Source organism: Topomyia yanbarensis, chromosome 3 (genome assembly GCF_030247195.1).
Source record: "Topomyia yanbarensis strain Yona2022 chromosome 3, ASM3024719v1, whole genome shotgun sequence".
Lineage (NCBI taxonomy): Eukaryota > Metazoa > Arthropoda > Insecta > Diptera > Culicidae > Topomyia > Topomyia yanbarensis.
Window position 1 is genome coordinate 168,604,461 of NC_080672.1, and position 26,759 is coordinate 168,631,219.

Sequence of the window (26,759 nt, forward strand, 5' to 3'; positions counted from 1 at the left end):
ATTACCGCTATACACGATGGTTCAAAGCGTGCTTTGGGAAACTTAATTGTATGGAGCAAATACTGCAATGTTTATGAGTGTGAAAGGTGCATTTTTTGGCAATATTCATTTTTTAAGAAACTAAAGCTCGATAGACCGGACTGACGCTGCTTTAATAGTTATTTCTAATAGATTAAATGCTCCTCTCTTGTGTCTAAGTAGTTTATTTGGTAATAATTTTCTGTATGATTTTTATGTGTCTATTAATTTTGTTTTCTGCACGAACATCTTTCATATCCTGAAACTAAAATTCATGCAATAAACAGAATCGAGAAGAAATTGCACATCACCTTTCGGCGGATGTGCAACTACACCGATTGCGCGCCACTCAGAAAATCAATCGAACACCAGCGCCTACTCGTTCAGTGAGCCATTCAAGCAACTTCAGAAGGGCCAAACACAAAGACTTCAACAGTGTCTAACTACTTCACTGGTGCTTACAGGCAAACGTATTTATCACCGTTTTGAAGGAAAAATCCAGTGCATTCAGAATAATGTATGGTACAAACATTTTGCCCATGGTAAAATTATACAGCTTTAAAAACAAAGAAAAATAGCGTAGCATGAACACCTGCACAAATCGTAGGGTGGAGTTGCAGAATTGAGCATATCTATTGTCATATCAGTTTTCGCCACGATCTGCATTGACGTAGACCCGCTCATTTCCACACACCTGGCTACGTCCTTACAAGTGTTTTTATGTTGATAATAGTCCAATCATCTACTTATTGAAAACGCTCGAAACCGAAACAGTTTTCATAGATGACGGAGAAAACAAAGGGCGATTCAAATCTATATAAAAATATATTGGAAGTCAATATAATCAAAATAACATGGAAAAATCTCACCGGGAACTCCGTGGTGCCTTCACGACTTCCGAACTGCCGTCTGGGCTTCACACCAGCACGCAGAAGCAGTCCTAAAAGCCGGCAGATCAAACACAGCAACTAATAGTCTCTTGTTGGCATCACGTGGGTAACTGTCCTCCCGGGAACGCTGCGTCTAATGATTCACTGATGATTCACTATCAGAATTACGGCACCGAAAGTGAAAAACAAACAGTTTTTTTCTGTTAAAATACACTGCAGAAAACTGACGGCGAAAAAAAACGTTCTACTCTAGACGAGAGCTCGCCTACTTGATCATTATAAATCAGCTTTAAAAACCGAGAAAAATAAACACAAAATCTGTCACAACTCTTTTCGAACAAGCCATACCGATTTAGTCTATTCGGCTAAGTTGTGAATTTTGTCCCAATAAATAATGTTTCTGAACATTGTAATCGCGAGTAGTCAGAAACAAAAATGTTATGCTTGAAAATTTAAATTCAAGGAGTTAGTCATGGAAAACGTCCAATAAATCGATAACTAAAAGCGACTGAGAAAAGATGTCTTCAGCAGAATTTATGCTAATGTTCTCCTCAACAACTTTCTCGAAGAGGTTGATGCGATATCTCTTTTCGTTTAAAAATTAGTTTTTCTTTAGCCTACTATGATAATGTTCTTAAAATTAAAGGAATATCGCCAGAAGATGGTACTTTCTATACACATAAACATTGTAGATCATGCCAATTCGCAAATATGAATAATTTTATCTCCGTCCAATTACGTTCTTTAAAAGCGCATTTTGAACCACTGTGCTATACTGACGTTAAATAAGTATCGATCGAATATCAAATAACCCTCAGTTCATCCGTAAACCGTGGGTGGAAGTTCATTGTAAGTTTGTTCATTGGTTTTTGATTGAACGGCTCGTTTTACTTGTAGAACCATACTGTGGCTGTGCTTTGTTTAAATTTGTTATTAATAAAACATAATGGAATGTTATTTCTTATATCATCCAATGGAGCATGGCACAGATGGCACAGCGCCAATTGTTCAACTGGTGAATTTTACCATTCGCAAATTGATTCAATTCTAACACTTGAAAATACTGTTAGATTCATGCATGTTGGTAGAAGTTACTTTTGTTATTTCTCATAAAATACTGCGAAAGTTATGTTTGCCGTAGAGATGTTTTGTGTAGATTATGCCAGTCGCCAGAATCCATAGAGACATCACATCGTTATACTTTTCAATTGCCCTCCTGTGAGCTATACAAGTTCTATCTGGCAGTAGGCTACGTATGGTTTGTATTAAATCTTTTATGTCGTCACCCCTACTCACATAGGCTGTTGCTTTCAGAGCTTCGACCGTCGAAGGAAATTCCTGCTAGGTGTACTACGATTGCCGCTACTCAAGTCTCCGGGTACTCCAACTCTTTTCAGTCAGACAAAACCGAATGGCGGATGACGGTGAAACTCACCTCATTAACCTTAATTGCACGGCTGTAAATCCGCAGCATCCTATCCAACCGTTCCTGTAGCTGACACTGGTGCTCGGATGCAGGTTATAACCTTACTCATAGACGTGTATTATGCTCCTTCACGATGCTTCTGTTTTCTTCGATTATACAATTTACGTGTGAACGCAGTTTGCCTGCACATTGCAGTGGCAATTTGAGCTGTCATTTTGCCTTCGCAGACCGCAGTGCGCGACGTTTGGCTAAAAACGAATTTATTAGCGGAAGAATCGAAAAGCCATTGCGCTTCACAGGTTCACTAATTGAAGCATGATCCTAGCAGTACACTTCGTTTTGCATTACTTGACTGTTGGCTAGGGTTACCAACCGTCCTTATTTTAAGGGTCCTTCATTTAGATGATTATGGAAAGCGTCCTTAATTTTACTTTAAATGTCCTTAGTTTTAATTCATAGCATATTTGAAATCAATCAAATTAAGTGCGTTCAAGCGAATGAAATATTTTATTCGCCATTTTAGTTGATCACTTTCCTACAGTACTTTTGATTTGTTATGTTCAGATTAATGATTCAAAAGCATTGATTAGATTTATTGGTTGAAGCAATGATTCAAGCTAAAACTTGTTTCATGTTTCTTGTCTTGTTGAATGTTGGCAGAAAAAAACAATTTTGTCCTTTATTTCGAACCATTAAATTTTGATATCTTTTTTTAGCACATGTTTCTAGTTTTCAGGGTACATAGTTGGGGTCCACAGGGTTCTAGTCCTCAGAGTAGCCATCTCGGACCGTTCATATTTTTGATCTATTTAAACACCTTATCAGGAATATCAATGACGCAGAATTCTTGTAGTTGGATGAATTTACCAATCGGTGCTATACCAATAGGATGATGTTAAATGTTTCCAAGTTTTCGTACATATCGTTTACTTTCAAACACTCGAAAGTTAATTTCGACTACAATATTCTACAAATCGTTTTCAAACGGACATCGCTTGTTAAAAATTCGGATGTCTATTTAGACCCCGAAGTAAACTTGAAGCACCACGTTGAGTATACACTTTCTAAGGTTTCTAAGCTGCTAGGATTCATTTTTAGAGTCACTAAGAACTTTACCAATATAAATTGTTTAAAACCACTGTATTGTGCTTTGGTCCGTTATACACTTAAATACGGAAATGTAGTCTGGGCACCTTATAACCAAAATGATATTCAGCGCATTGAACCTATTCAGCGCAAATTGTTCGATTCGCACTTCGTCCACGTACCAAGCTACATAGATCGCTGTAAGTTCGCTGGTCTGTACGCCGGAATGTTTTGAAAGCAGTTTTCATTTCTGATTTACTGCAATCTCGAATGGACAGCTCTGAACTTCTACAACTTTCGGATATTGACCTTCGTCATTGTAGAACAAATTATGATTATAACGAGCCTTTCGTCAGTATGTGTCGTCTTTTCAATCGCTGTTCCAATGTCTTCGTGATTTGTCCCGTAATGCTGCCAAAAAATCGTTTCTGAGTACATTGTCTTGTTCGCTGTAGTCTAGTGCTAGTTCCTAGTTATTAAGATTATGCTGTTCGTTTTAAATGTAGTTATAAGTGCCGAAATGTATCATTTGCGTATTTGTTATCTGCTGATATAAAAAATGAGGAGGTTTTATACCTGTTGGAGAGAGAGAGAGAGAGTTAAAACAAAATTCAGCTCCAAATGCCCTGCTCCCAAATATACGAATAAACAAAAGTTATCCGGCATATTTCTTACTCACTTCATGGACTATTATACTTCAAGCAATAAGTTGGATACTTCGGGAAAAACTTTGGTTTAGGGAATTGGAAATGTAAAAGGTAGGTGTCATCTTACTAATATCCATTCCAATTTTAAATGTAATGTGGCATGCCACGCTAACTAGTGTTCGTCGCGGTTGCGGTAATTACCGCAACCGCGCAGTATTTACGCAAAATATGCGGTGCGTTGAGATTTTTTTCCCGCAGATGCGGTGCGAGAAAGAACTTTTACCGCAACCGCACCGCAAAAAAAAATGATAAAGTGATAATTTTGATTATTCTAAATTGATAAACAGACTGCTATTACGAAAGAAAATATAGCAGTGTCCGAAATATGTTGACGCTTTTATTTTTACGACATATTTTGGACTAGTTATTTCATACTTCTAAGTAAAACTTCACAAACTAACCATTTCAAATACATAAAATGCAAGATCCAAATAGAGACAAAATTATTAGATCATTTGAAAACAATAAATTTATACTCTTAAATCCGATTTAAATGTGCATCACTTCTCCCGATTTTTGTTGGAAATCGTGGAATTATGAATCGTTTTCGATATCAATTTTTCAACTGTGAATTTTGACTAATTTAAAGGAATTAGAGATGAACTAATTATTCTGGGACTTAAACACAACCCAAAGAATATAATTATCTTCATCAAACCGAACGAATTTGGAGTAATTGGCAGTAAAGGATACAAATGTATGAAAGCGTCCAAAATAAGGAGGGGTCCAAATTAGGATGATCATTCGTTCATCAACATTGTATTTCTATCTTCTTTGATTGCTGTGTAAATTTGATGTGAATTTCTCTGCAGCCAATTTTTTTGGACTCTTTCTCAAAAAGTATGCTACATAACATTTTTTCGCGCACTTCCATTCAAATTTACTATAATTTTCTACCAAATTAAGTCCTAATATTTTTCAGTTAGGACTATTTTGTAGCGTTTTTGAAGCTTTTTTGCTATATATCACATAGTTTGACTCCCGTTCACTTCAATTAAAGTTTTTGCCATTGGCTCTTTGGGAAAATATTAGAGGAAAATACATTAAATGCTAGCACTTTCGAACTAGCCTTTAGAAAATTACACTTCATACATTTTTAAAGGGAGCAAGCTTAGTTTTTGAATGAGAATACATCTGTTTTTTGAAGAACACGGAAGTTAGAATTTTGGGATATTTTGTCCGTAAACCCCCTATTTTTTAAAATCATTTTTGCTTTATGCTACAAATCATACATTTTTAGCAGATTTTCTAATGTTCGATAATTCTATGCCGGTTGAGACCGGACTCCTGATTAGATGTAATGTAATTTTTTCGTCAAATATGGCGTCGTTCTTATTGATGAAATACAATATGTTTTTATTTCACTGCATTGGAATATATGCACTGCTATATAAAAGTGCTGGTATTTCGACTTTAATTATTTTTTTGGTAAAATTCCTTTAAGAATGAAAGGTGGTTTTTACTACGTAAATGCGAAAATCATCCATTTCATTTTCATATGCCAAGAACATTGAAAATATGAAAATTTTAAGAAAAAAAATATGCAACTTCATTTCTTATTACATTTTTATTACACTTTTTCCAATTAACTGAAGGGTTGCTAAAATAAAAGTTTTCCTATTACTGCAGTAGAACGTTTTTGAATGTATAATGTTTGCCTTAAAATGTACGGAATTTTATTAACAGAAAATGCAAAAGTTGATTTTTTTCATAAACATTACATTCTGAGGAGTCTCTTAAAGTTTCTGTTTCTGAAAAAATCAATATTGCGAATCTTTACTAAAATCCACTCAATAATAATATTTTACTGGAAGATGAGTAAAATTTGTTAGTCTTGGTCGAGATTCAAAATTATCTTATTCTGTTCACTGAAACTTTTTTTTATTCAGTCAATATGGGATTTTTAACATAAAAACTAAGGATCAATTTTTAGACTAACTTAAAATAAGGGACAATTTAAGACTACCGTAAGGGCCCCCTTAAGGGCTTCAGCGTGAAAAAATAACACTTTATTGCCAATTTGTTTTTGAAATTTGGGCGAAGTGAATTGATCAAAACTTTTGTACATTATAATGTATAATTTCAATAATATTCTATAATTTTTCCATGCAAAAAATTCGACATGCGACTCGGGGACGAAGCTTTTCATGGAACGTCTCTGGAAAAACACGATTTGCGGTGTTAACTGCCATTCAAAAACTACTTCACCGATTTATTTCAAACTTTGCGTACACATTCTATGTAAAAAATACCTAACCTGAGTGTTCAAGAGAATTTTGCAATTATGTTTTTTTGCTCATTTCAAATTAAAATTGATATTTGTACGAAAAATTCAGCCATTTTATGAGTAAAAAACTCTTAAATGAAAAATTATCTCAAAAACTCAACATTGGGGTAAGGTATTTTTCACATAGGGTGTGATGCAAAGTTTGAGATAAATCGGTTAAGTAGTTTTTGAAGGACAGTTAACACCGCAAATCGTGTTTTTTTTCCAGAGACGTTCAACAAAAAGCTTCGTCGCCGAGTCGCTTATCGAAATTTTTGCATGGGAAAATTGCAAAATGTTATTGAAATGATACATGTAATGTACAAAAGTTTTCATCAATTCGCTTCACCAAAATTTCCAAGAAAAATCGCGAAAAAATTGTTTGTTTTTTCACGCTGAAACCCTTACCCCTCCCCCTTTAACAAGGAATACGGTTCATTGTACACGAGGGATCAATTAAAAAGATTAGGATGGGATGGGGAAGATCTTTTTTGACGGCTGACAATGAGCCTGATGCGATTCGTGGTGAATAGAAAAAAATTCATTTGAAGAACCATGTTATTTATTCAGTTCTTTTTTTCTTTATTTCGATTATAGAGGTTTTAACCTTTTAAGGTCATTCGCCTCTTCGGGTTAGAAAAATCTCTTATGAAAAATTTCTAACCCTATGTGCGGGGTCGGGACTCGAACCCAGATGCGCTGCGTACAAGGCAATCGATTTACCAACTACGCTACGCCCACCCCCTATTTATTCAGTTGAGTATCATACAATAATATTCATTTCACTAATTATCTTGGTAAATGCTTTTCAAATATTGGTTAAGCATATAAAATAATAATTAGCATCGCTTTTTGACGCCTGAAAATGAACTTGATGCGACTCGACAATAATATTCATTTCTCTAATTAACTAGGCAAATTCTTTCAAATGCCGGTAACGCATATAAAACGACAATTATCATCGCTTACATTGTGCCAGGGCCTACTTTGGTGCGTTTGATTCCTTGCTGCACGCTCGCTTCGTGCAATAATCGGAGACGAATGAAAGCCTGCATTGAATGAATGGGCAGTTTGCTCGCTTCATGTTTTCAGTTGCGTCACTAAATGTTGAAAATGAATGTCTGAATATGATCAATCTTCATTCAATGAATTTGAATATTTGTAACTCTGCTATGAACACATTTTAATTTTAATTTGATGGAAGGCAAGAACGAACAACAGATTCAAGTTCGATTTTTATGACAAAGGCTTATTTGCATGACAAAAACTTTCTCAGGTGGAAGGAGTGGGTAATTTTAACAGCGAAGCTACAGTAATATCAGATACAGGGGAGCAAGGGTGGAAAACGATGACAGACAAGAAAAGAACATTAAGCTTGCAGTTTGTTACAAATGGTCGACGGTTATGACAGCCTTGGACTGCCAAAACAGCACACAGCGGGAATCCTTCAAGATTAGTCTGAACTCCACGTCGCCTCAGCTCCAATCTGGCCTATGAAAGTAGTGAAAATGAAGACGATCAAGTAGTAGAACTCTGGTGCGAGTTGACTCAACAAAATCAGTACAGGGGACTTCTGAGAACGAGGAAAATTGAAAGAGAGGGGCTAAATTCATACATTGATTGATTTTAAGAAGACACAAATGAAGAACATATAGGGGAGATCTCGGCTTGCCAAAACATCTCGTACCAGAACGTTTGGTGGTCTTCCTTGGCCCGAAAGGTAGCCATTAGCCTGGCGGAACTACACTCGGTGCACGCCCAAACCACGTGTTCAATATCGTGATAGCCATCGCCACAAGCGCAGAAACCACTAGCCACGAACCCCGGAAGATGGAGATGTGCATACAGCGCACAGTGGGACCAATCCAAAAAAGGTGGGACAAAACCTATTTGAGGCCTTAGGTGTCATTCAAAAGCCAGCATTTCTTCGTAGGATATGTTCACAATATTATTCTACAACTTTTTAAATAGAATATTTTTTGTTGGACTAAAGTAGAGTACCGGAGCAAAAAAAATTTTTTCATGAAATAGTTTTAGAGGGTTGATATCTTTGACAAAGTTGTAGAATATTATGTTTTGAATAACTTCTTCTAAGATACCACAGACATCAGACCTCATTTTTGAGGCAAAATTGTTGTTTTTTGTAAATGTGACCAAAAAATCAGTTTTTCGATATTTCCATGCTAAAAACCTTAATTGATTAATTTAATATGTACTATAATCTTGCAGGTAACACTAAAATACAACTTTTTGTTGAAGAAACTAATAACCTAAAATCAATATTTTGGCTTCTAAAACTATTTTTCATATAAATTTACTCTATTTTCATCAAAGATTTATGTTTTTAGGTGCACTTTTGTGCAGCCAAACTTTGGTTATTCCGATACTCTATTATTCGTAGAATAAAATTAATACTACATAGAAACAGGATATAGTTGGACGCATTGTTTGGGTGACCATTCATGTAGGACGGTTTATAACATAAAATGTGTTTATATTATTTTTAATTTATATACATTACTAGCTGTAACTCGGTGCGCTTCGCTACACCCATCAGGACTAAACGAAATATTTTAAAAATACTAAAAATAACAAATATTTTTGTTACAAAGAAGAATCTTATTGTAATTCTCGCGGATAGACAATGTTCTTAGTTTGACCACCTGGAGCACAATTAAATTAATTGCTCTGTTTTCCTACACACAATCGTTTGAAATCCCTTGGTATCATTCGAATTCGAGGTAACAGTACATCTGCTTCTTTATATTTTCTAGTTACAATGGTGACTTAAATGAAATTTTTCAACCAAAGCATAGTTGTGGTGGGTCGATGTTGCGCAGTAACTAATATAATAGGCACACAAAGTTTCAATTGCAACACATGCGGTGCGCAGTGTTGCAAAACGACGTTTTCTCAATCAAAATTGTAAAACTCCTGAACCATTGGTTTTGGAGAATGGATTTTTTGTTACAAAGATAGATGCATCTTTTGATATAATGAATTGAGTTATTAATCCCCTAAAAGTGAGATAGAAAATTTATTTCCCCGAATAATTTGGCTAGAAACTCGCTGTCTTCAGTAAAGCTCTAGAAAATATTATTGTGAAAATCTTTACTGAAGTTACTAAAGCTCTATATAGTAACAGTAGCGAGATATGTAGGTTTGCTTGGGATAGACCCATTCAAAACAGTTTTTCGAATATAACTTTTTACGATTACTTTTTATTATGAAAAGTGTCTTCTACAAAATTGTTAAAAGCGATAAAATACACATTTTTTAAACAACGAAGAATCTGTAGCTCTCGAAACAACAAAGTTATTGTCAATTTTCGAATATTTTTTGATCAATTTACACCTTAAGCAATTTCCTTAATAGCAAAAATTCGTACTATGCTATAAAAAAATCGTCGAATTCGATTAAATATAAAAACCTTCATCTGACGGAGACTGCTGGGTAGGTTACGTATAAAACCAATACATCTAAAAGCATGGTGGATCGACTGAATTAAATAATTCAACACGTAAATCCATAGATTTATATGCGTAACAGAATTACCATCGATTTAATTTTGGATGGAGTAGTGTATGAAATTGAAGTCAATATACGCAATCGATTGATTCTTCAACAGAGTGTATTATTTTACAAAATCATGTGGAAATGTGGTGCAATTTATTGTTGCATCGATTAACATTTTCCCAATCCATATATCTCACTTTTTTGGCGAATTGACCTACGAAGGTGACTATAAGAATCATTCAATAAAAGTATGCACATATAGTGAAAAGTTCTGTTTTCGAAACATATTTACAATGATACGAAGACATGACGGAGTGCTGATGGACGTGGGTAAAGTTAATTCATAAAAAATGGCACATTTAAAAAAATATTTTGGCGATACAGAGAATGTTAGTATATTCATTCACTTTTCATATAATCACTGCACAATTGAACAATATTTCTTCGAATATCATAGCAGAATACTGAAAATTGAGCCAGTGACAAAAATCTCTGGAGGTGTCTCGTTGAAAACTTGCTTTGTGATGTACATCATAAATCAAAATATATTGGACTAATCGTTTTCAACGTTTGCACAGTTCTTTTACGTATCCCCAGGTATTGATCGAAGCTTTTATTTTTTTCTTGATATTTGAATTTTGCGTAGCATTCTGCAGATAAAAATGCAATTTTCGTTTAAAAAATCATGAAACTTATTATTGTGAACAAAGTTATGATCTTTAATGATGTTATGATATGAAGGAGAACTGTGCAAAATCAAACAATTTGGTTCAGTGGATTTTGAGTTATGCTGTACATCGGATTTATTCGAGGTGTCTCCTAAAGATTCACTGTAACACACCCAATTTTCAATATTTTACGGTGAACATTTAGGAAAATATTGCTTAAATGTTGCATTATTGACTGAATAGAGTAACACTCTCGGTATCGCCTTTGTTTTTTTGAGTACGACATTTTTTCAACAATAATCCTACCCCCTTAAGCAAGAACTGATTTCATCAGTAGGTGTCGACTAACGGGTAAAATTTGACGAAGATCGCCGACCACGCCACCAACTATTCGATTGGTTCCTTTTATGGGTCATCGTGAATTCGTCCTATATAACAGTGTTGCATTCTTCTAGAATTTTGCTTATACCCGAATTTTGATTGATATTGTAAGTAACGTTTTCCGCAAGTGCAAGATTTAGTAGTTATTTTAGGACAGAGCTGTTCGTCCATCATCCAGCAATGTTGATTTAACTTCAGATGAAGCGATCGCAAGTGCAATTTTCAATTTAATTTTCAATTTAATTTTCGACAAATTCATGCAATTCATCAGTAGTATATTGTCATTCGCGTAATAGATCTCTATCAAATCAATTTTTGCCATTCCATTTATGTTCTGGTAAACATACATGCAACAAAATTTTTGAAGTAATTTATAGATATGGCATCAGAAACCCTCCCTCTCCTTCAGATTCCGAAACCAACAATCATGTCCACCGTCTTGGTGGAAGAAATACTTATGCCAAATCATATATAATATTATATAGCTAAAAAGGGTTCTTCAGTACACCCCCCCCTCTCCCTTTCCTCTGCTTAGGTACTTTTCACCCTCCCCATCGAGCACAAAAACCACCCCATGACCATCTCCTTAGTGGAAGGAATACTTATGTCAAAATTGAATTCATCGCTAATAATCACATTGAATGAATAGATAAGGATTACTACATTCTTCGCCCCCCCCCCATTTCGTGGTCCACTCCCATCAACCATTGGTTGAGTGGGAGAAATACATATATCAAATACTAATAAATATGGAGATATAAATAATTATTTGCCTAAATACAAACCCCCACCCTCCCCTCAAGCTCAGTGTACCCCCCCCCCCAAAAAAAAACAAACCATGCCATGAACATCTTCTTGGGGGAAAGAATACGAATGCCAAATTTCATCAAGATCGGACTTGTAGTTTAGAAGTAGTTAGCGGACATACATACAAACATACATACAAACATACATTGATTTTTATATATATAGATTAGCTATTAACAAAATCTTATATTTTGCAAGCACTTACAAGCATTAAGAACATTTTAAGTTGATCAATTACGGTTACAATATGGAAAAGTGAAAAAATAACATAAATTTTGAAGTTAAACTGCTAAAGAACAACGATTTCAACTCAAAAAATAAGTAAATAAATGGTATTTTCAACAAAATTGTTCCAAATACAATATTTGACAACTTTGCTGAAGACCTCAACCATTTGAACAAAATTTGATTTTTTTAGTTCGGGATTTCTACTTTAGTTTAACCAATAAGGTGAGTTCTACAAATTCATGAAAGTAGAACAATATTTATTTGAGGCCTGAGATATTATAGAACTTAGGTATCTTTGGAAAAATATTCACAATATAATTCAATCATTTCTATTTTTTTTAGATGGTCGAGGACTTCAGCAAAGTTGTATAATATTCAATTTCGAAAATTTTTGTGGAAAATACCTTATACATACTGTAGATTTATTTTTTAAGCCGAAATCGTTGTTCTTTGGCAGTTTAACTTCAAAATTTATGTGATTTTTTCACTTTTCCATTTCCATTCCACAACCGTAATTGATCGACTCAATATGTTCTACATGCTTGTTAGTGCTTGCAAAATATAAGATTTTGTTAATAGCCAATAATGTATATAAATTAAAAATAATATAAACACATTTTATGTTATAAACCGTCGTACGTGAATGGTTACTCAAACAATGCGTCCAACTATATCCTGTTCCTATGTAGTATTAATTTTATTCTAAGAATAATAGAGTATCGGAATAGCCAAAGTTTGGCTGCACAAAAGTGCACCTAAAAACAGAAAATTTTGATGAAAATAGAGTAAATTTATATGAAAAATAGTTTTAGAAGCCAAAACATTGATTTTGGGGTATTAGTTTCTTCAACAAAAAGTTGTATTTTAGTGTTACCTGCAAGTTTGTAGACCATATTAAATTAATCAATTAAGGTTTTTAGCATGGAAATATCGAAAAACTGATTTTTTGGTCATATTTACAAAAAACAACAACTTTGCTTCAAAAATGAGGTCTGATGTCTGTGGTATCTTAGATGAAGTTATTCAAAACACAATATTCTACAACTTTGTCGAAGACATCGACCCTCTAAAACATTTTTTTGAAAAACATTTTTTTGCTCGGGTACTCTACTTTAGTCAAACCAAAAAATATATTTAAAAAGTTGTAGAATAATATTATGAACATATCCTACGAAGAAATGCTGGCTCTAAAATGACATCTTAGGCCTCAAATAGGGTTTGTCCCAACTTTTTTGGATTGGTCCCACTGTGCAGCGTGTAATGGTTTGCCATGAATCGGGACATCAGACGAATGAAGTCACGACTCACATCCATCCCCTTGAACCATGTTTTCGTCAATACCTTTGGGACTATCGAATGTAGCCATCTTCTTCGTCTCTAAAGAGTAATACTGAAAAATTCATTGAAGCAGATTGATCTTTAATAATTGTCACCTTCTAAGGCACTCAGTTAACTAAAGAGTCCACCTTCTCATTATCCGGAATGGAGCAATGAGAAAGGACCCAAACCAAGGTAATCTGGAAATATTTGTGAAATAAAGCACTCAGTAGCTCCCGTATTTCCCCAAAAAATACGAGAAGGGAGTACGTCCATCGAGCGGGAGTACGTCCAACAGGATTTCGAGATTCATCGTATAGGTCGAGTGCATGCACCCTAAGACGATACGCAAATAGCAATACTGAATTCTTTCGAGTTTGATGAAATGCATGTTCTCAGCAGAGCGAAAACAGAAGCATCCGTATTCCGTTACTGACAGTATCGTTGTTTGATACAACCTAATTAAATCACCTGGGTGGGAGGAGGAATATTCTAGTTATTGTACGAGGAAAGTTGATCCATTGTTGGCCCTTCTGGTTTAGATACTTAATGTGGCATCCCCAGATACCTTTCAAGTCGAACCAGACCCCAAGATATTTAAATGTGAAGACCTGAGTGATAGTTTGACCCATTAACAGAAGCTGGTGTGCGGGTCACGCTTCCTAGAAAATACAACTAGCTCGGGTTACTCCATGGAGAATTCGATACCCAGCTCAACAGCCTAAGTGGCCAAATTGTCCAAGGTATTCTGTAAATCCTTGCAGGTCGATAGCGTTAGGTCCCGTAACAGAAACCACGCAGTCGTCGGCAAGTTGCTTTAACGTACAGGAATCATCAGTATCGATGACATAAAAATTGTATAAAAGGGGCTCAGAAATAAGCCCTGGGGAAGGCCCATGTAGCTAAATCGTGATGTAGATAAATCACCATGCGAAAAATGCATGTGCTTTCCCGATAACAAGTTTAGCACAAAGTTGTTTAAAGTTGGTGAAAGACCATGATGGTGCAGCTTCTTTGAAAGAATGTTGATAGAAAATGAATCAAAAGCTTCCTTAATATCTAAGAACACTTATGGCGTCTGCTCTGACATAGTCCATTAGAATTTCTATCGAGAGCAACACAAGACAATAATCGGTCCCTTTGTCGCTGCGGAAACCATATATGACAGGAAGCCATTTGCTTCGACACAATTGTCGATACGGAACAGGATCATTTTCTCGAACAGCTTCCGGATACAGGATAGCAGAGAAATCGGTCAACACTAGTCGTGATCGGTCGCTGCTTTTCCTTTTTTCTCACTTGTCTTTAGTCGTATGGGACAATTTTACCCTCAAATACAAATACAAGCAACTTATTAAATGTGTTTAACAAGCGTCTTTTAGCAGCATCTGGCAGATTCTTCAGCAAGTTAAATTTGATTCTGTCTGGTGCTGGGGCTTTTTTGCTACAAGTTTAGAGAGCAAATGAATACTCCACCATCGAAAAAGGTGTTTCGTTTACGTTATCGCGAAGGGACGCGGTGCGGTAGACCTTCTGTTACGAGACGGCATCCGGGCAATCCTTCTAGGCGAAACCGAATATCCAACGGTTAAACATTCCACGCTCTCGTTAGTAGTGTTTCGATTTTGCATACGTTGGGCCGTGTCCGAAAGAGTGCTCATCGATGTTTCTCGCAATAAGACATCAACGAACCGGTACCAGTAACCATGTTTTTTGGCTTTCATCAAATTCTTCATGCGCGGTTCTACCATCGTGTACCAATAGCTAGCGGTAATTCGTCGTCCTAGTAGGTATAAGGTCTTCTGGGACGACGAATTACCGCTACCGAATTAGCCGCGGCGTATAAGTTTGAGTGTTCGCGCCGGGTACTGGTTTAGTCTGAGTTGATTCGCGGTGTCTAGAATCAAGCCAGCCAAAAACCTGTACTATTCCTCCGGAGGAAGCTTTTGAGTGAATCGGAATTTGCCGGATATCACGACAACATAACTCTTCCAATCATTATTGGATTCCGATGGCCTTGAGCTGTAGGTGATTAAGACTACGATCGGCAGATGGTCGTTTCAGTGGGGAAGCCTTGCACGTGCAATCTAACTGTAGCCAATCTGAGCAGAGAAATAAAACGTATGCGCTTGGGCGTGCTAGTGTGGGAGGAGTCCGTGTCATTTCTCTCGTGTTTAAAATTGTCAGGCTATTTATTAAAAATTTGAAAGAATCTATTTTTGGGATGATACTTCTGCAACTCCACTGTACAACAGCGATCAATCCGTTACCTCGTTCGATGAGTTAGCCAGCGAAGGATACAATCGATGAAAGGGGGGGGGGGCATTTAAGAGTCAACTGCCTTAAAAATATTCTTTCTGTAGGTAGAAAAGCTAACAAAAGAGTGTCCGAGAGTTTGATAATTCCATGCCACGATTATTCTCGAACTGAAACAAAGAAACACTTAAGGTTTTCGGAAGTGCTGGTAACTTCTTCTTTGAGCTTAATCCTCTAAGACCAGGAGCTACTTGCTTCGGTTTGAATGCAGCACTTCAAAGGGATGTCGCTTACGGAACCCTGTCGAGGTACATCTTCCGCCCATTTCAAGGAAGTTTAGAAAATGTTCTCCATCTTCCTAAAACTTTTAGACGCTCAAGTAGATATCCCGCAAGGGAATGCTTTAGCCTGCACAATTAGGATCAAGAGGTTGATATATGTCCTCATATTCATGACAAGCAGTTTATTACACATCAATTTCATTTTTAGTAGGCAGGAACCAGACTTTTCACTTTTCAAGGAATAGCGATAATTTACCGATAATGCAGTAGGGAAGGGATAATTTCGCAGCTTCGAACATCGCGATAAATTAAGTTCCAGAAAAACCAATAATATGTTACATCATAGGAATTTTGATTCTACGGATCAGTATCTACTCATGTTTGTGATTTTTTTTCGGAACTATTAGTTATTCGACCGACAGAGGCGACGCCTTCGATCTGCACCCTTACTGCAGGAATATACCGTTCAGCGTAAAGTTCTCGCAACAAGCGTTTGCCTGTTTTGAATTAGTTAGCAGTGACCAGTGACCTTGTCTTTGATATTTCGAACACAGTTCTGAGCCGTTCTATTTGACTTCCGGGGAGGGATCCATCGACACCATATGCCAAGGAAGGTAAAGGTCACTTATCTTTTAACTGGTTTCCCACGATGCGCTAATTCAGTTTAAATAGCTGGTTATTGTTTATTCCACACTGCGCAAACAAAAGGCTGAGAAATGTGGTATTGTAGAAATCGATACAAAGCGTCTATGCACACACCGCACCGAGATTTAAAAGACACCCGAACTGGCTGAAAGTCACGGTACGGATGAGTGGTAATGACTAGTTTTACATCAAACATCGCATTGTCACGAGCCGAGTTTGTGACAGATGAAGACAAAATCATTTCTATCAGTAATCAGATCAATCACTTGTCAATAATTCATTACTCATTCCTAAAGTTGCATATAGTACAATATATTTCAATAACGGACGAGAATTATAAAAACGAAATTAAAATGACCAAACCGTTATTGAACTTTTTATATCGGAAAACTGCCATTTTTCTGAAATGGAATGATAAATGAACTTCGTTTGGTCAACACGTATTGCCTTTTGTTTCATTTTTCAATAAATCGAGACATATTACTTTCTAGCGTACAGCAGATTGCTTTCAGCGCTTCCTAAAATTTACATCGCTCTCAAATTCCACCCAATCTGATGGATAGATAATATCCGGTCTCACGGGCCTGTTTCGTTTGTATTTCCAGTGATCGATTGCGTTGTCAGCGAGTGGAGCCGGTGGAGTGAGTGCGACGCGGTGTGTGGCCCTGGGACGTCCTCCCGCACCAGAACCATTCGACAGCAAGTGCACAACGGCGGCAAGCACTGTCCTTCGCTGGTGCAAAAACGTGACTGCCAAGGAAGCAGTTGCCGCACCGCCAATACACTACGGCTACTCGGGGGTAAGTTAGTATATGTACATTGGATTGTTGGATGTAGTTTTTAAAAATTCATTATTGCTGCTAGTGCACTGTTCCCTGAGGGATTTAGATGGGCGGGCTGAGCTGCTGCTAGTTCAGACGGTTCCTTACCCAACTATAAATAAGGGAGTTCTTTACTATTTTACTCCATACTCCAAGGTCTTGCAAGAGATGGAGCTTGATTTTTTCAGAAGAAAATTTGAAATCAGTATAATGGTAGGGGAACTGTGCCTAAAACGGACACCTTTAAGTTAAATAACAAATTCTACTCATCCATTAATACATTGCCCACAAATTATACGCAAATTTGTATTCATATTCCATCAATATAGAAACTTTTAGGGGAGACCGGGGCTGGTTGGCCGAGTTTTGCTTTCGGAATTTCTGTACTCATTCTGGTTAGACTTTTTGAAAACCGGTTTGCGCTGTCATGAAGATGTTGTATCTTGAGGACATAGGGTAAAGTGCCTATTTTCACCATACTAAGCAGGGTGCCTTACTAATTCATTAATTTCTCGGCCTACAATCAGTGGAATGCGAAAAAATTGACATCAACAGCTTTGCTTCGTTATTAAGAACCAATATAATAACACAAATGCGCTGAAAACAGTGAAATTCTCGTATTTGAGCGCAACGAAAACTCGAATCGAGTGCTCCTATTGTTGCGCTACCATTTGACTCAATGCGTTGAACAAAGATGGCAGACACTGCTCTAACCAACGGCTTCAAATGGGTAGGGTGATAATAGAAACATGGCGTAAATGGGCTCATCACCCTATGTATTTTTTTCATTCATGAAAAAATCAGGGGAAAAGTTATTACAAAAAAGCGGAAAGAAAAATCGGCCAACCAACCCCAGGGCTGGGGTAGGTCGGCCGAGTTTGATAAAAAAAGTTAAACATGTCAAATGTATCAGTGGAAAACTTTTAATTCAAAAAAATATCGTTTTTTCGTATATAGGTAAGGAAAATAAAATCCACTCTTCACTTTTTAGTCTTTTTAACCTTTTTGGACTTACTTTTAGCAGCTTTAGTGACTTTTTACCAGCTCTAGCTGATTTTTTTTCCTCCGATAGCGTACGCTTACGTTTGATTTCATGTTTCTGCTCCTCCAATCCTGCTTTTATTGGGGAATCGGTCAAAATTTGAGACGATCTGCGTTTACGAATTTGCCACTTCTTCGAATCAGATCGTGAACTCGCCTTGGGAAGAGGTCTGACGTGTTCAGAGAGGCTTACATCTGCAGCAGATTCTATGTTAATGGACGAGTTTTGTCTGGGGTTGGGTCGATCTGTGACAAATCCTGCCAGAAACTCCTCAGGAGGAAAAAATTCAGGATTGAAGCGGCACACGCCAGGGACTTTGAAACTTGCTTGGCATTTAATTAATGAAATATCGGAATTTACTTTTTTATAAATAATTTCCGACTTTTAATGTTTCTAATCTCTTATTTCTATTTGGTAACAATTTTAAATTATTTTTATTACTTATTTTTCTTGTATATTTTTCCTTATAATAATCAATATTAGCATAATATCAAATTTTGCTTTGAAAAAGGTTGGCATTTCACCAATACCAGAGTGCACATTACTCTACACTAAATTTACAACTCGGCCAACCAGTCCCGCACAGAACTTTGTCAACGTACCCCAATGTATATTTTCGAGAACAATCACGATTTACACAAACAAATATAAGGTTACACTGGTAACCGTTATACCATTTTGTTGGAGTTTGAATACCCTTTCTAGCAGTACAAAGTTATTGAAAATCGTATGTAAATTGATTCGCGTTACACATATTATTTTTCAGAAACAGAAATATACTCACTATTGCCAAAAAAGAACACTGCTCCTGTACAAACGACACCACCAAAACACTTGAAATTACGTCGGTACATTGGTGACCTAATACCCCATCAAAATCACTATAGATGTCGCTACTGCGCATAATAACCTTTTCGTAAAAGGCACTCGGCCAACCAACCCCTTCGGCCAACCAGCCCCGGTCACCCATACCACTAAAATGAAAAACAGAATGAAGTTTAAAATGGTTGTGAAAAAGAGGCACAAAACCGTCATTTCAAAACTGGGATGAGAAAGACGGACACCTGGCATGGCATGCGCTATTGGTAAAGGTGCACATAGAACAAGAGCAGAGTGAGACGCTTCTCGACGAAAAAAAATTGTTTTCTGTTGGTACATCACAATGTTGCGATAATGATAAATAGTTCAATAATATAGAATTTAAGGGGGTCCTCTTATATAATTGTGCAAAAAGTACCTAATGTTTGATAATTTTTTTTAAGAAGTAAAATATCTTAGACATGTGCGCTATTCTGCAAAATGTTTACTAAGATTTCATCATGGCGTCCAAAATGGCGGATCCAGCAAAAGGTGTTTTAAAAACCGACATCATCTGCGGGCACGATACAAGTCGCAATTCGTCGTCTACAAGCAGCAAACCAAAACGATCTTGAAGATTTCATTCCGTAGAGGCACTCCAACTTAAAAAAAAATGAACGTGTACAAAATTCGAAAGGAACCGAAGATTTTTTTTTATTTCGATTATAGAGGTTTTAACCTTAAGGTCATTCGCCTCTTCGGGTTAGTAAAATCTCTTATGAAAAATTTCTAACCCTATATGCGGGGTCGGGACTCGAACCCAGGTGCGCTGCGTACAAGACAATCGATTTACCAATACGCTACGCCCACCCCCTCAACCGAAGATATTTGAAGAGCCTCGGACATTTGGTAACCTATATTGTGTGTTCAATTTTATCGTTTGGTTCTAACATTTTTACCACGACAAATATGTGCGTGAATATTTTTGTATTGTGGGGGTTTCCCAATCAAAGTATGTGTTAACCACAGTACATTCTTGTCCTGTGGAAATAAAATAATTTTAATTTTAAAATTCAGTTTTGTCTTGTTAACTTCAATATCGTAGTTTACGGTAGTTTGTAGTCACAGCGACGTGCAATCTATATGTTTTCTATTCTGATGGTTTTACAATGCCTGGCATTGAAATTAAATACAAATGTATTGTACCGCTCATATTAATAGGCTCGAGTGATTTCGCGGTTGGAGAATAGGATTGCAGATTTTTGTAAGGAAATTTGAAAAGAAGCTTTTATTCCCAAGGTACCTCTATAATCAAAATCGAAAGAAAATTATGAAATCATGTTTAAACAAACTACCTAACAATCAAGGTATTAAACATTTGTGTTTTCGAATGATGAAAATGACAATTATTGTTATTATTCAAATTTATTATCCGTTGAGTTTTTTCGCTCTGAATGGCTATCACCGACATCACGACATATACTTGCTAATAACTACCGGCGCCGTCTTCGAAATCCCTGTTTTTATTACACTGCGAAATAAAAATATGCAGAGTTAGCATACTTTCTATTCCCATCTCTTTTATTCTGCTTTGATTTTTATGTATTTTCTAGTATAAACTTCCAGTAAGCATTGGATAAGTGGTTAGACCGAATATGTCTAATGCATTATCTTTACAGCTGAAGAAACGAGAGGCAGATAGAAAAGTATGCTATCGAGGAATAAATAAAGTTCTGCGTGTACCTAACATGTACATGTTCGCTTTCGCCGCCTCCCCGAACCACTCGCTATAAACGAATGCCCAAAACTTCTTTTAGAATATATAAAAAAAATCTGCCGCACCAATAAATCGTGCAAAAAAACAATATTTCAAATAATCTTTAATTTTCAATCTAAAGGCGACTTGTGCGCTTATATTCAATATAATATCGAATATCGATATTACAACCTTTGAATGCAATATGAAAACGAAATGGAATATTTACTGAAAGAAAAAAAAGTGGGACTTCAAAAATTGGAAATCGAATTTATCCAGTTTCATCATATAAGAAACATCAAGAACATGAAAACAACACTGGACAAAACATTGTAACCATTTTAGGTCCCGTAACCTAACTTCTGAAATACATGCGTTTTGGGGCATTACAATGTTTGGGTCATAAACAAAACATATATTTACAAGTTGAGTGTTGTTGGTATATTAGAGGAAGCCGGGTCTATTCGGGCCTACCTATTCAAAACTCTACGTTTTTACAATGTACGGGAAATTCGAACCTCCCTACGAGGCAATTCAGACCGTCAATTTTTTTAAATTTTTTTTTATCGATGTTATTATGTTTACCTAGGAAATATTGGCGCATTTACCCACGCGGCCTTTCCCGATCGAAAGGAACGGCCCCGCTTCATGAAACACCGTACTTAGCCGATCTGTCATAATATCGCAAATTTGCATAAGGAAGGTCTGAATGGAAACATAAGTTGTTCCTAAAATCAGCCCAGCGTTATGCAACGTTTTGTCCTTGTTGAGTATACCAGATGCAAGTGGTGTCAAATTCACCATATTCAGTAAAATTCAACAATTCTTTTTAGATTACAGAATTGATAAAATATGTTTAAAGAGCTACACTTATCAATTAAATTCTGTTTTAAAAATTGTCCTTACGTTTAAAACAAAATGAGAGGCTTATTTCTACCGCAAATAGCAAATACAAGTACTAGTTTACAAACTTACTGGCAACTTTTAAGCGGTCTATAGTAAGCAGTTGGTGCGGCGTGTACGTTTCGGTGTATGTCTCTATACTTATTGGAGAAACTCCTTAAGGGGTTACACTACTGTAAAATTGTAAAAAAGCCGAATTTTTATTTATTTGTCCAAAATGTGATTTAGGATGTTAAAAATGATATCCCAACTTCAAATTTTCAATTCTGCCGCAAGGCCTCTTACGTAAACTTCGAGTGTACCGAAAATTTTAACCGCGTTTTTCTCGAAACTCCTTTTTTGAGCTGGTCGGAAATGTAACTCGAACAAATGATTTTTGATCGTTTTGAAATTTTCACAGTATATTGACGAATTTCGCGCCAACTCGAACAAATGTTGGCAGCACCCTCTCAGATTTTAATGAAACTTTCTGTACATGAGAACTTTGTCACAAAAAGCCACTTTGCATACATTGCTTTTCCAAAAATGATCTAGACTGTCTTTTGAAAAGAGCCAAACTTTTTTTTACCATTTTTTCAAATGGCTATAGTCTAAAAATGACAAATCCTGCAAAAAAAAAATGTTGTAGGAGTGATTTTCACAAAATTAGTCAAATTTTTAAATAAAAATATTGAAAAAAATCTTCATTCATTGGGCAGTTGAACAAACTGATAAAAATATCACAAAATAAATTTTCTGCTACATATTCACTGAACAGTACAACAAAATCTCAGAAGAACTCTAAGAGCTGTATAATAACGCCAAAACAATATCTGGAACTCAAAAATTCCAGTTTTGTGCCTATTCCTGGGGACAAAGTAGAGACGAAAAGGTATTCTAATTCAGAAGATGAACCAAAAATATTTTTCTTGTATAGAAATAATACAAAATAGCATGCATGAAGGTAGTTTTAAGACAAATGTAATATATATATATATATATATATATATATATATATATATATATATATATATATATATATATATATATATATATATATATATATATATATATATATATATATATATATATATATATATATATATATATATATATATATATATATATATATATATATATATATATATATATATATATATATATATATATATATATATATATATATATATATATATATATATATATATATATATATATATATATATATATATATATATATATATATATATATATATATATATATATATATATATATATATATATATATATATATATATATATATATATATTCAATACATAATGTTGTGGTGGTTATTTCTTTCTCTGATTCTTCCTCAGCTCTAAACAAGAAAATAAAAAGTAAGAATGGAATATTTGTTTAACAATATAAATTCTTTTCAATGGGATTCTTAATTAACCCATTATAACCCAGCTATGTTAAAACTTTTGGTAATTTATAAAATACTTCGTGAGCTCTCATATTATGCCGAATTAAGTATGGGAAAAATAAAATAACCACTTTGGACCGTTTCGTTGCGAAAAAAACTAACGTATGAAATTTCATACGCTGGGCTGATAGGGTATCAAAAAATCATTACAGAGAAAATTCGGCTAAAATCTTTATACTCAGCATAAAATCGAATAATATCTTCAACCTTGCGAGATCATTCATTTAGCAGCTTTTTTCAATGATTTTAACACTACTCTCCTCTCTCGTGCCGTTTCGTCTCATGATTGGTTCGTTGCATCAAACCATCTTTCCCTCAAACTTAGTAATTATTTTAAGAAAAAGAACATTTTCTTACGAGAATTTACATAAAAAATATTCCGGGTAGAACCAGGTATGATTTGCTACGTATTAAGCATTTGTTAGCCTTAAATGTACTGATTCAACTTTAAAATCAGCGAGAAAATTGTAAATCTCCTCCTAATCCTAAAGAGGAAATAATTTTGCCTTGGGAAAAAAGATATCGGTTCAGCCTAGCGTATGAAATTTCATACGTTGAACTACCAGCAGAATGTTTGCAATTGTTTCACCAATTTCTTCCATTTTTTCGCACTGAGCCACATCTTTCACATCTCTTATGGCCATTCGTTCACAATCCGAAACAAGAACTAGTGATTTAGAAGAGAAAATTAATAATATGTATTGTTCACATTTTGGTTTGAATTTTATCCAACTTTGACATTCGAAAACACAATGGAATTTAATAAAAAATGATTATTGAGCATACACATTATAAACTATAGGGTATTAGTTAACATTCACAGAAGACCAGAAGTTTGAAAACGGCTTTATTGTATAACAAGTATGATCCAGAAATGTGTTGTTTTTGCGTATGAAATTTCATACGCTAGGACATAATGGGTTAAGGGGTTACATACCTTTTAGTGATAAAAATGTCAAGGAAGTTTGAATTTACGTAAAGGAATAAAACAATGATATCATCAAATCAAACTTGTAATATTTAGGTAGTACATTTTTCAGTAAAATAAACAAGCATAAGTTTATAAAAATAAATTGATAGTTGGCGGAGTTATGGCTTTTCCCCGAAACCCTTTCTTATTTAAGAGGTTTGCGGTGATCACAGATTATCTAAAATCCTAAAACTAAAAAAAAATCCATTAGTGAATGAGTATTCCTCGTACCTTAACGATTAGTTGAATAAATAATATTTTTTTCCTGCATTCGAGAACGTTTTTAGTAGTTGTTTTAAGCACTAAAATTGTATTAAAAAATTCTTATCCATGAAACAAAAAATTATGAATAAAAAAGGAATCGTTAAAGTACGAGAAAAATTACTTACGATCAATCGAAAAAAATTAAGAAAATTGATTAAGTAGTTTTTCGGCAATCGTGATCACGGAAAAACCATTTTTAGTAAAACGACATTTCGAGATAATCAAGTTTAAAATTTCAAATTACCTTAGAAGCGCTGTAACTTTTGATCTATTTCTCGCATCTTTATAGGAAAACATTCTCAAGGAGTTGTACTTTCAGATAAAGTAATAAAAAAAATCGATTTAATGAAAAATGAAAAAGTAGTTAACCCCTTAATAAAAATATGCCCCTTAATAAAAATATGCTTAAATTAGACAATATCACAAACTGAGTTTTATTGGATTCTGAGATGATTATGACTTTCATGAGTTTAGTTTTCGATAAAAATACACCGAAGAAAACAATTCAGTTTGGACAAGGAAAAGTTTTTTTCAAATAACTTTTTTTCCTTAAAAGTGACTAACTTGAATTTTTGACGGTAGGTAGAGAACAAATTCTATCTTGGAACAAAATTTCATCCAAATCAAAAATGGGTTTTTTTTGTAAATCGACTTTAAATTTTTAAAATCAACTTTTTCCAGTGTAGGAGTCAATGAAGAAATTTTTCAATATTTTTATTTGAAAATTTGACTAATTTTGTGAAAACCACTCCTACAACATTTTTTGTAGGATTTGTCATTTTTAAACTATAGCCATTTGAAAAAAAAATTGGTAAAAAAAAGTTTGGCCCTTTTCAAAAGACAGTCTAGATCATTAAAAAAACAAAATATGCAAAGTGGCTTTTGTGACAACGTCTTCCTGTACAGAAAGTTTCATTAGAATCTGAGAGGGGGCTGCCAACTCTGAATACGATTTGGCGCGAAATTCGTCATATTGTAAATTGATTTCTCCAGCGACGTCGTAGGATTTTAAATTTTTATTGCTTAATTTTTTTTAAATTAGCAATTTTGTCACGATTTTTCACGGCATTTCACTCAAAAGTGCGTCCATTGCTTTCTATTGTCATAGGTAATCAGAAAACTTTAGTTTTTGGCTCAAGGTAAAAAAAATACGGGTGGAAGTTTTCCAGCCGTGGCCCTTGAAAAAAAAGCGCGCATGGCGGAAACTGCTGTACAGCCGCCATCTTGTGTTGAAATTACTTGAATTTTTTGTGATTCTTTACTTATGTTGTAGATCCCATTTAACAGGATTACGATTCATCTCTTATCGCGTCATGAACAATTCCGGAAATATGCCTTTTTTTCGAGCTCCACAGTGGTGTAGTCTCTTAACTCTCTGGCACTCGCGCCAAATTTTGTAACACGAGCACTCGCGCGTTGTACTTTGTACAACACAGATAATCATTAGAATACCTCGTGATTCAGATCCTGTAGATACAAATAACCTGGGGAATGTGCCAATCGAGCCAATATTTTCTGATTTTTATTATATTCACACAATTCAGGCCACTATACAGAACACCTGGGAATAACGACTGCAACATCGTTCTTTTGTCATTTTCTTCTGATTTCGGAAATGAAAATGACATTTTTCGACTCAGAGTCCTTGCCATTTATAATTTTTTATACTGCTACGACACAGCTTTGCTTTCTTTCTTTAATGCTGTTGCTCTAGTAATTTCCTTTTAATTGAATGCCATAAAAACGATACCAAATTGAAGAAGGATTAACCCTGAGTACCTAACATGTATAGAAATATGATAAAAATAACCATCGTACCTTCAGGTAGCAAAAGGCTCTTTGTTCCGATTCCTTACGTAACTCGTTCACCTGTGGAGGCTGTGATTGATATATGTATGCACAATTTTTCGATCGTTACCCTTTTCATCACGTCAACAACATATCCATAGTAGATGCTTGCCTACTGATGGTTGAAACTGGCAGCAGCCTTGAAGAACACTTGCAATAAAAACTTCTTTGGAAGGCAATCAATATCAATCAATCAAAAGATGAATCAGTTGTTTGTTTGTTTGCCGGTGTCGTGTGTAAAAAGTGGGTGAGTTGAGTATGCTGGATTGTCATTGATGATTATATTTTATTATTTCCGTTCCCTTCCTCCTATAGTCCTGTCGACCACTTTGTGATGACTGACGAAGGCTGACGGCATAATTTCCGAATCGTGGTTGTCTTTGGCACTCCCAGGTTCCACGGAACAGGCGATGGTTT

General features: G+C 35.3%; 1 protein-coding gene across 2 annotated transcripts in view; it reads left to right on the plus strand.

The window, feature by feature from the left end:
• LOC131689098 (somatomedin-B and thrombospondin type-1 domain-containing protein-like) overlaps positions 1 to 26,759 on the plus strand; it is a 203,424-nt gene that overhangs the window by 137,384 nt on the left and 39,281 nt on the right. Inside the window, exon 3 of one of the 2 annotated variants that reach the window (XM_058973909.1) lies at positions 17,098 to 17,292. The exons of the other annotated variant lie outside the window; for it this stretch is intronic. Coding sequence (XP_058829892.1) covers positions 17,098 to 17,292 — 195 coding nt within the window. The remainder of the gene's footprint in view (positions 1 to 17,097; positions 17,293 to 26,759) is intronic. 2 annotated transcript variants of the gene reach the window in all.